This window comes from Aptenodytes forsteri, unplaced genomic scaffold (genome assembly GCF_000699145.1).
Source record: "Aptenodytes forsteri isolate BGI_AS27 unplaced genomic scaffold, ASM69914v1 Scaffold256, whole genome shotgun sequence".
In the NCBI taxonomy this organism is placed as follows: domain Eukaryota; kingdom Metazoa; phylum Chordata; class Aves; order Sphenisciformes; family Spheniscidae; genus Aptenodytes; species Aptenodytes forsteri.
The window spans coordinates 2,040,869-2,051,972 of NW_008795021.1; the positions used below are offsets into that span (position 1 = coordinate 2,040,869).

General features: G+C 40.0%; 2 protein-coding genes across 2 annotated transcripts in view; both read right to left on the bottom strand.

The window, feature by feature from the left end:
- Positions 1-401, bottom strand: part of DDX43 (DEAD-box helicase 43) — a 20,864-nt gene extending 20,463 nt beyond the window's left edge. Inside the window, exon 1 of the mRNA XM_019471121.1 lies at positions 347-401. Coding sequence (XP_019326666.1) covers positions 347-401 — 55 coding nt within the window. The remainder of the gene's footprint in view (positions 1-346) is intronic.
- Positions 402-1,936: 1,535 nt separating this feature from the next.
- Positions 1,937-11,104, bottom strand: part of KCNQ5 (potassium voltage-gated channel subfamily Q member 5) — a 192,181-nt gene continuing 183,013 nt past the window's right edge. Inside the window, exons 13-15 of the mRNA XM_019471122.1 lie at positions 8,924-9,055; positions 7,899-8,025; positions 1,937-7,493 (exon numbers count right to left, since the gene is read on the bottom strand). Of these exons, the coding sequence (XP_019326667.1) occupies positions 6,552-7,493; positions 7,899-8,025; positions 8,924-9,055 (1,201 nt within the window). The 3' untranslated portion in view covers positions 1,937-6,551. The remainder of the gene's footprint in view (positions 7,494-7,898; positions 8,026-8,923; positions 9,056-11,104) is intronic.

The window sequence follows — 11,104 nt, forward strand, 5'->3', positions numbered from 1 at the left end:
ACTCGGGAGGAGGCGGTGTTTTAGGACGGGAGGAGCAAGAACTCGGTCCTGAACGTGTGGGAAGGCCCCGAAGCCTGCGTGGGGTGGAGAGGGGGAAGGCAGGCAGCCTCAAGAGGCGGCTGGGGAGTGAGGGTGGCAGTGAGTAATTTTGCTAGGTGTCTAGGCTCGTGTCATGGTGGTACATTGTGGTCTGAATTTTTTAGGGAAGTCTTAATATTTAATCTCAAATTAAGCTTTAATGATACTTTAATGAAGATTTTAGTATGACTGAATGTACTAAAGCTGATAGAATATTGGAAACAGAATCACAGAACGGCTGAGATTGGAAGGGACCTCTGGAGGTCACCTTGTCCAACCCCCTGTTCAAGTAGGGTCACCAAGAGCCAGTTGCCCAGGACCATGTTCAGGCGCCTTCTGAATATCTCCAAGGATGGAGACTCCACAACCTCCCTGGGCAATCTGTGCCAGTGCTCAATCACCCTCACATTAAAAAAGTAGAAAAAAAAACCCTAAGAAAAACCTAAAAAAATAACCCTTCAGTTACACTGAAAATCAGCTAAGTGATTGAGGGTTTAAATTTCCCTTTTAGGCACAGTCTTGTGTTCCTATTGTACAGAGCTGAATGGTGAATATATGTGTCTATAGATGCAGATTACCGCCTGTGCCCGGCAGTTGTGTATCACAGAACGGCTGAGATTGGAAGGGACCTCTGGAGGTCACCTTGTCCAACCCCCTGTTCAAGTAGGGTCACCAAGAGCCAGTTGCCCAGGACCATGTTCAGGCGCCTTCTGAATATCTCCAAGGATGGAGACTCCACAACCTCCCTGGGGGCAATCTGTCAGTGCTCAATCACCCTCACATTAAAAAAGTAGAAAAAAAAACCCTAAGAAAAACCTAAAAAAATAACCCTTCAGTTACACTGAAAATCAGCTAAGTGATTGAGGGTTTAAATTTCCCTTTTAGGCACAGTCTTGTGTTCCTATTGTACAGAGCTGAATGGTGAATATATGTGTCTATAGATGCAGATTACCGCCTGTGCCCGGCAGTTGTGATCACCAGGGTAACTCAACAGGAAAAACTTCACACTGCTGTCTTCTGACCTTTCCCTACTATCTGTATGTACACATGAAGTAAGACCGCCTGGTTTTACAAAAGAAGAGCGTGTGTACATGTTTGCCTTTTTTCCTGTCCTGTGTTTTTTCTTAGGCAGAGCTTGGCAGTGTTCACAGAGCCTGTGGGTACAAATGGCTGCATGGAAAATCTGCCTTTCTGGCGACTGCATCTTTAAATTTCAGTATCTAAAATGACATATGTCGGAGAGGTAGGGGGTCACCTATACATGGAAGTATCTTGCTCTGATTCTGAAGCCTCCACGGGGGCAGTGACTTCACCACAAGAACAGGCTCTCTATATTTAATACTTTACACTCAAATACTAAAGCTTATCTTCAGCAGGACTGCAGGGAGAGCTAGGTGGGGAAAGAAGGCTGTAGGTTTGGTGCAGTAGCATTCTAGAGCAACTTTCATGATTCAGCGCAGAGGAAAGGGCTTCACCTAGGCCTCAAGTTAAACTGAGGTAGCGGATGGGCCTTCCCTTGGGAATCCTGCTCCTCGCACAGGCCCCTGATTGCTGATCCTGAATCAATTCCCGTTTATCTAACAGGGAAGGTAATAATAACTTCCAAACTAATTTTCATAGAGGTGCTGAAACACCTGAAGTTTAAACTCTGCTGTAAACAGTTACCAGAAACTGAACATATCAGACTAGTTTGTGCACGTTTTATTCCGGTAAACTTCCTTTGTGGTGTTTTGGTCCATTTAATAAAAAAATTACAAAACTTCAAAAGGAAAACAATGAGCAAGTTTAAATTTTTTTTGCCTGATATGTGCTTACGCCATACAATCATTTATGTAAGGAAAAAAAACAGTAAGCATGGTACTTTTCAAATCATTTTTATTAACAACAATATGGATTCAACTTTGTCAAGAAGTTACAATTAACGTTGTAATGTACTGGCTAATGTCATTGCAGTGTCAGTGGAAGCAGCCTTCGTGCTTTCTAAGCCTGTTATGAAACTGGCTTTTTAGCTTTCAAAGAAGTAAAAAATGCTTCCAATAGCAGATGATACTGGATATGTCTGGAATTGTCCTGTGTGTGGCCATGGCCACATTTGCATCCAGATGAATGAACAGGAAAATATTGCATGCTTCCACTGACGCTGCAGGGGACAATTCTTATTTCAAAAACCAATTAACCTTTTTAGACAGTGACAGCACTTTGTGTGATGTTGTAATCCATTTGAATTAAGTAGATTAACACACTTGAAAAAAAATGTGAAGCAGAAATATCTGGGGCAAATTCTTTTCTGACCTGTATTTCATTCAAACCTAATGAATCCAAAAGGATTGCATGACATATGAGTCAGGATAAAAGTTGGCCCAGAGAGGCAAGTTCATTCCTGGTATAGGTGGGTTCAGTTCCTTTAAGGTCAGTGGAACTGAGCCTGATTATCCCAATGGAGGCTGAACTTCACCCAGTTGGGCAGTGAATTCATTGAAGTCAGTGAAGCCATCCAAGGATGAATTTAGCCTCAGGTGTTTAAACCCTTTTTTCGTTCCTTTGCTGTTACATTTTCTTTTCCTGCTTACTCCTCTTTTCTGATTATTCTCCTTTTCTCTGTGCTTTTTAAAAATGTCCCTTCTCTTCTTCCCTTTTTACATCAATACTTTGTGCGTTATTTTTTATATAGTCAATGTGACATGGGTAAATTCAGCTAAGTATTAGTTTCCTCAGGAAATAACTGGAATATTACCATTTTCACTTTAAACAGATGCCCGACAAAATAAGGATTTGAATCTGAGCTCCCGATTCAAGAAAAATTCTTGAATTCCATGGAATGAATGAATTCCATAGAATTTTTGCTTGAGTAAGGATTGCAGGTCCCAATCCAGAAATACTACTGTACATCAGATGTTCTACCATACATCAGCAATTCAGTATGATTTGACTTACCACAGAAGAGCAGGTGAATTACTCATCACCATACTATAATGAGAGCAGTCACTCTAAGTAGGATTATCTCAAAAACATATGGAACAACCGTGGGCACTGTGAATAAAAGTGTATGATCTTTGCAATCTCGAACCCTAGGCTAAAACACTATATTCATATTTAAATAAAAAGTATAGATCATATAAGCCAGGAGCAAATACAAATTTTTAAACAAATAATCATCAAAACTATTCTTTTCAGTTCTCTCTTCAATCAGGTACAAGAAACATGCTGATCAGAAAACAGTTATTTGGATAAGGCTTAATTCCTGATGCTCTTGCTTAAGTTCAAATTCTCTCTTCAACAATCCTCAAGTGGATTGCAAATCAGAAAAAAAAAATGTCCTTTGTCCCTATTCATGAACAATCCTTATTAGCTATCATGAGCTGGACTTTAATAAGCAGCTCAGGACAAGACTTGAAAAGCCAGGCAGCTCCTTCTTTTGTGAAACCAATGAATGACTGTCAGTCACGACACTGTCTTTTAAAGAGAGAGCGTAGAAACAGGAAATTCCTCATGAGGAAATATGAGCAAAGCTTATAAAAATCCAAACAAACAATTCTTCCTCTCCAGAATTTCATATATTCACTACTCTTTCTATTTTCTATCAATATTATGTTAAAAAATTCCTATACGATAAGACTTGCAGCTACAAAAATAATAATGGTGAGCATAAAAGAAAAAAATTAGGATTTTAAACCTTAATTTGAAAAGATACGACCTTCTGGATTTATTAGTACTTTGTAAAGACATTAACATTTTCATACATAATTTATAGAACTCATTCTTTTGTGCACAAAACTGTATTAAATAAATTAACTTAAAATTAGAAGGACTCAAGCATGTCATTTAAGGCAAAAATACCAAGTTTCCGTGAGATCAATTATCAGCAAAACCCAAGGCCCTGTTTCTGTACAGAGTCTGTTCAGGCAGGGCCGGCCAATGCTCAGTTCTCCCACTGACGCCTTCCGGGCTCAATGGGGGTGCAACCGTCTGCTCATGCAGATGAAGGTGGAAGAGTGGAGTCCAATTCACGATGCCTTGATTTTTCGATCTCGTCAAGGAGGGGAAGGGAGTTTCATGACTGGCACACAGTTGCCATGTGCCCTGTCTCTTCCTCCTTAACTGAACCTAAGCGCAGGTTTATGCTTAGGCCAGCAGGAGGCTTCGTATGAAAGGCAAGAAAGGCACCATAAACCATTAAGAAAAAGAAAGAAAAGCATGAAAAAAACTTGTAAGTTTTTAAATTTTGGATAGGACTTTAAACTTACAGATCTGCCTGGATAAACTGCAGGCATTCAAATAAGTTAATAGTTAAATGAACTGAGATGTGGAAAAAACTCTATTTATCCTCACAAAATTACTGTTGTAATCAGGCTTTAGTATGATCAGGCTGCACATAAAAGAAAACAGGAAAGACTGAATGTGGTAAATTGTATGGAAAATCAGTGGTGAGGAAATTGTGCTTCAAGGTGTCTTTCAGGATTTAACAGCTGAAGTTTGCCCCGGCGTAAGCCATGGAACACAGTGTACCATCCCTGGACCCCGTGTAACGACACAATATATACACTCTACAGTTTGCATGTACTTTCACATAATAAGGTTATCATGTAACATCCAGGAATACTTCTGTAAAGGAAATATGGAAGCAGAAATTACAATGGTTTCATAGTAAACAGATCGTCCTTCACAATACAATCTACAGCATTTAGCCATGGTTAAGACTGGAGTGACATTTTTGATGTACATAGTAAGTTCCCAGCAGGTCTGGGCCTTGAGAAAACACTGCCCTGAGTGAGCTGGCACTGGCACCCCCGTACATTCGGTGTTCCTGCTGCTAGAGGGAAGCTGAGCCCAAGTCAGGTTGTCTACAAGCCTGTGGTGCAGGTGGGGTATAAATCTGGGGGGAGGCAGCGCATGGAAACCTCATTCAGCTGGGAAGAGCGAAAGCCTGTTTAGGCTCCGCAAGGGTTCTTCCAGTGGCGAAGCCTCGCTGGGGATGTGCAGATAGGCACTAACACCGCTCCTGCATCTCAGCAGAAGTGAAGTGTAGGTTAGGATAAGAAAAAAAGAGGATGTATCAAGCAGGAATGCTCGGTCTGATGTAGGCTTTGAATCTGAAAACTTGGGTATTGGGAGGAAGGAGTCTGAAGGTCCTTTCTTGGAAAGTTCACAAGAAACGACTGCAGTTGGGACACAGTGTTGAGCTATAAGAGTGTGACCGCTTTCCCCCCTCTCCTCCTCCCCTTTTATTTAAAAAGCAAGCGAACAAAAACAAACAAACAAACCTCTTGCCTTCAGGCTTTTTTTCTGTTAAGGTGGTCTTCCCTACTTCTATTTCCATTTCCAATTGCCTACATGGCTTTCTTTTTGGAAATAGTGCTCAGTATTTGTGACTGACAGGCTGGATTTAAAAAAAAAATCTTTTTGCCTCTTTACCTTCCTTCTTTTATTTTCTGGGATCATTTCCCTTCCTGCCCGTCTAAATCCATATTCTTTTTTTTCTTCATTGATTGTGTTGTTTTTCTGTCTTCCCTGTTCTATCCTCTTTAGTTTTACCCTGTATTTCAGTTCCTCATTTTCCCTCCTTTCCCAGCCTTGTGAAGTGCTGTCGTGGTATCAGGTTGGGACTGCAAGGAAAATTGCCAAAATTTCCACAGAAGGAAATACTGCTTCTACAATAAAGGCAGCCCCTGCTTCCTTCCCTCACCTACTGCTGCCAAAATGTTTCAGATTCACAAGGTAGCTCCTCAATGAGACTGGAAGGAGAGATTCCCCTGAATTTTTAGCGCAGTCACCCAGATTATCCGCTTCTGAGGCCAGCCCCGATCCTTAAGATGCAAACTTTTTGTAGCAAAATAATGTTCTCATTATAAAGAACAATGTGATAGTGGTGTGTCAGGTACTTTTGCCACAGCACTAAATCACCAAAAATCAGATGGATATTAATGTACTGTTTTTCAGAGTTAAAAATAACTGATTACTGATGAGCTAATGTGTGTATCTTGCAACTGGCAGCCATTTCTAACCCCATATTACTGATTTCCTTGGTACCTTGCTAGCAGCTGTAGATAATTTTTTTTTGTAAACATAAACTATCATCTAAATCAGGACATTATATATATATATTTAATTAGTTCAGAAGCAAAGTGCTTTAAACCTTACGATTTTTACTTCTGCCCTGTAGAAACGGCACTAGGTCTAAATGCTCAGATTTTTGCTTTTTGATATATCCTGCAGCATTAGCTTTGTAGGCAACTCATCATTTAAACCTACTGCAATACATAAAGGCTGCCGTACTGTAGGTGTAAATTTGAATGTTAGCCATCACTTAAACATGCATTTTCATGCAACTAGGAGATATGGGCTCATTCAACTGCTTCTCAGATTCATCCTGATTTTTGTGATTTTATCTTATTAAAAAGGCTTTCAAAACAGTTCATGCTATGATATGTATGACTAGAGGAATGACCCAGCCAATGAAGAAAGCCCACAAGCTGTTATTTAAGTTTGACGTGGAGCAGACTGAGTGCTTCTGTACCGTCCCCGGGCTTGCAAATGCTTTGAGATGATCTTGATATTCCAGTCCTTAGAGAGTCAGCAGAGAGAGTTGTTTCCACTAACGGGTGCGAGATGGCTTCAGTAGTCTCTGTTCCTGCTTCTGTCTCCAACTCTTCATCAGTTATAAATAATTTTGACTCCCTCCATTTGGAGTATACATCTTGGCTACCTCTGGAACCACTGGAGTCACTGCCAGCAATCTGTACATTCAGTTCTTCTGTTGATTGTATAAGGTTTTGTGCAGATAAAGATTTTCCTAAATCCATTTGCACCACGGGTTTAACTGAGAGCAAAGGTTCCCCTTCTGTATCCAGACTTTTTCTCCATGCGAGATCCTTCGTCGCACTGGGCTGTGCAACTTGTCCATTATCTTTTGATGCAACAAGGCAAGCGGTGACATCGGAAATATTTTCCTGTGTGGTTACAGGAATAATATGAACGGGCTCAGGCCTATTGATATGCTTCATTGATGAGAAAGGTGGTATTTGTAATGTTGTTGGAGTTGCTGGCTTAGTTGCCTGGTTTATTTGGTTTGATGTATTATTAACTGTTGCAGGTCCATCGTTTGGCACTTGCGTTGCTTGACTATGCATAGCTGGACTAAAAGCATAGTAAGCCTGAGTGCTAAATTCATTTGGTGTCAGTATAAGTTGTAGGCCACGAGGCAGATTGGCACTAGCTGATCTGGATACACTTCCACTAATTTGTGCAGAACTAGACAAATCTTTGCTGTCTGATGGACTCTGGTAATCAGAAGTCTGCTCACACTCAAAAGCTGGCATTTGAAAGGAAGCCAAAGTGAGCGCGGATGCAGATCCTTTTCGCAAAACTTGTTGATAAATATCTAATAGACAGTCCAGTTTTGACTCAATGGATTGTACCTACAGGAGGAGAGGAAAAGGTTAATGATAATGCCAAATACTAATTTAAAATATTTGGAACCCAAGCAAAGGGAAAATGTGACTGCTGAAGAGAAAAATGGGAGGAGCTTGGTATATGCTATCGACTCTTGAAAAATAAGGTTGTCAAAAGCCATGTAGATTTTTCATAAGCAAGCTGATAAAAGGGAAAAAAAGTCAGTAACCTGCGATTTTTCCTTCCTTCCTTTTCTTTACATGGAAGACAGTTAAGCTAATACGATTCCTATCAATTTTATTTCAACATGCAAATGAAGCAGATATTAGCAAAAAAAATATTTTACCTGTTCAGCCTTTGAAACTGGCAATAAAATACACAAAAGGCATGAGCAATAGAGCAAGACAAAGCGACACAGATAATCACTCTACCTGTTTCTCCACCTTGACTACACGCCCTAACATACTGAGGTCATCAGTTGTCTCATTCTCTGCAGGATTCTTTTCTCTACTTCTTTTATCTGCCGTGATTTGTCCTTTCCCAAGAATTTGGTCAACGCTGCAAGAGAAATCAAAAGCTGCTGTGATTCCTGAAAATGGTGATGATATGCAAGTGCTTGCTAATCTGTACATTAAAAATTAAGATCATAGGACTTCAGAAAAGCACCCGACAAAGTTGTTAACCTAATTTTATTAAAAAATTAAGAAAAAAACATGAATGCTTTTTGAGCATTTGGAGATCAGCTCAGAGACTGCTTTTCTTTTCCGTTGGCACTAAACGGGGGCCAGAACTTAGCCATCATCTGGGAGAGCCGGGGCTAGGCTTGCTGAGAGGGCAGAGGAGGCGGCCTTTCCAGCAGCCTGACGTTGGGGAGTAACAGACGTACCAGTGCCACCCTCAGCTCTCCCGTCCTAACAGCAGCATCCAGTCCTGGGAAAGCTGTCAGTTTGAAGCAGGAATCTCTGCCCTGATGCTGGTAATGATACACATGATGCAATGTTGTTGGTTTTTTTTAATTAACGTTATTATTGCTGGGAATTTAGAACATAAAAACTACATAAATACTACATTACCAGTAGTTCCCAATTTCTTTTATGTGAAAAGAGAAAGTCTGGGATGGGAGAAAAGCAATTCTCAATGTCGACCTCATCCTTTTGGCAACTTCATGATTGAATTCCTTGTTTATGAATGAACTTTACAGATAAAGGACTACGTTTTCTACTGTTCAGATTTCCATTTTCTGGGGACAATTTACATACATGTTTTTTTGTTTGTTTTTACCCACAATGTAATTTCTGGCTCAGATGTGTTCACAGAAAGAGAGGCTGGGCTGAAGCATGGATGGCAATTTGTACCCAAATATAACACAGGAATATTAAACGTTACCAATATTCATTATGCAGTGAATGACATGACATAAGATGCTTATGCAGAGCAGAAATTATTCTTTCCTTACCGTGACTGAAGACTCTTAATCCTGCATAACATGTCTAGATGACCTGCTGAATACTGTTCAATGACATCTTTGACATCATATGGACGAAGTGTTTCCTTAAACTTTCTCTTTGCAACATGAAATTTCATAATTCTGTGGGGAAAAAGCATTTCACAGATTAATCTTCAACAGTTGTGAAACAATACAATATATTCCACTGACAAAATTTGACAGCTAATTTTTAAATGGAAAATATTTTCAATACAGCTTTTCCCTTTACAAAATTGTTTTTATAAGTACAAATGTGTAAGTACAAATGCATTGTAGCTATCCATTTGAACTGTTATTTAAGAGAGATCAGGTAACACTATTTTAAAGAGTGCAGAGCACATTTAATTTATCAGTATACACCTATTTGGCTTTTTTATACTAGGTGCCTGATATGAAAGGTACTGAAGTACATGCTTAACTTAAACCTGGGATTAGTCCCACTGACTTGAGTGAGATAACCTGTAAGCTACGTTTGTGCTTAAGCTACTTCTGTCCTTGTTAGAGGGAAGATTCCTCTAACAAATTGGTTACAGAAACATAAATAATAGTATTCTTTTTCTGGTGCTCATTTTAAGTTCTTTCCTTTCCATTTCGTAAAAACTTTAAATTTATGCACCCAATTAATTTTTCATCAATTTTAATTTTTAATTAACATTCAGGCTTAAGTATTTGTTTTTAATTTATTTTGCTGACTTAAGATCAAACTTTGTAGGCTAAAGAGAAGTTTTCATGTTTGTTCCATATTGAAATCTATGGGAATTATTGTTTAATTAGCATTGGTGACTTTTTTCCTTGAATTTTACTGCAGAATAGTAAGTATCAGATAACAGTAAATATGCAAAATTGATGAATGGCATATGTTTTTTATGTGAGACTTGCACAAGTTTCTGTGACGCTTATGTGAATATGTGATGTCCGCTGAGTAGGTCTTCTTAGAATGAAAAGCTTGATGTTAAATTGCAGATTTTAAATAATAGAAATGACAAATTTGGAAAGTAAATGACAGTGAGCCGATTTTCCACGTCAGCTGGTAAAACCTGCAGTTCTCCTTGGTCTACATGAGAACTGCGGAAGAGAGAACCACGGGAGAGCTGGGAGAGAAGCCAAGGGATCGGGTGTGTTGGCCATGCTGGTCTGTGTTACAGAGCTTATAAATCCCGGTTAGGGCCAAACTACTGATATTTGCTATCTATTGCAATTAAAAAAGCAGAGACAGTAAATTGGTATCCTATTCCAAATCCCAGTATTTCATGCTAATATATTCCCTCCGTATGCATTTAGCAGCTGTACGACAATGAACAATAATAAAAACCAAAACATGGCTCTCACTCTGTGATAAAAATAGATTAGTGGTGTTTTAGTGGAATTTAGGAAAACCATACTTTTTATAGTTAGGACAGACATTATGATAATAGGTATGTAGAGTCAGATTAATTATATATAGTGATCCTCTACTGTTTTCTGTATTATACATAAATGTTCTTCCAAATAATATCAGCCTTTTCCCTCAGTGCTTATGTTGTTGGTATTTCCCATTCTGGTAACTTTCAGTTAAAAATGAGATTGCTTGTCACTGGTATAGAGCTTGAAGAATCATAGAGTCATAGAGTCATGGAATGGTTTGGGTTGGAAGGGACCTTAGAGATCATCTAGTTCCACCCCGCCTGCCATGGGCAGGGACACCTTACACTAGACCAGGTTGCTCAAAGCCCCGTCCAACCTGGCCTTGAACACTTCCAGGGATGGGGCATCCACAACTTCTCTGGGCAACCTGTTCCAGTGCCTCACCACCCTCATAGTGAAGAATTTCTTCAGTTTAAAGCCATTACCCCTTGTCCTATCACTACATGCCCTTGTAAAAAGTCCCTCTCCAGCTTTCTTGTAGGCCCCCTTCAGGTACTGGAAGGCTGCTATAAGGTCTCCCCGGAGCCTTCTCTTCTCCAGGCTGAACAACCCCAGCTCTCTCAGCCTTCTTCATAGGAGAGGTGCTCCAGTCCTCTGATCATTCTCATGGCCCTCCTCTGGACCCACTCCAACAGGTCCATGTCTTTCTTATGTTGGGGGCCCCAGAGCTTGAACGCAGTACTCCAGGTGGGGTCTCACCAGAGCAGAGTAGAGGGGGAGAATCACCTCCCTCAACCTGCTGGTCAC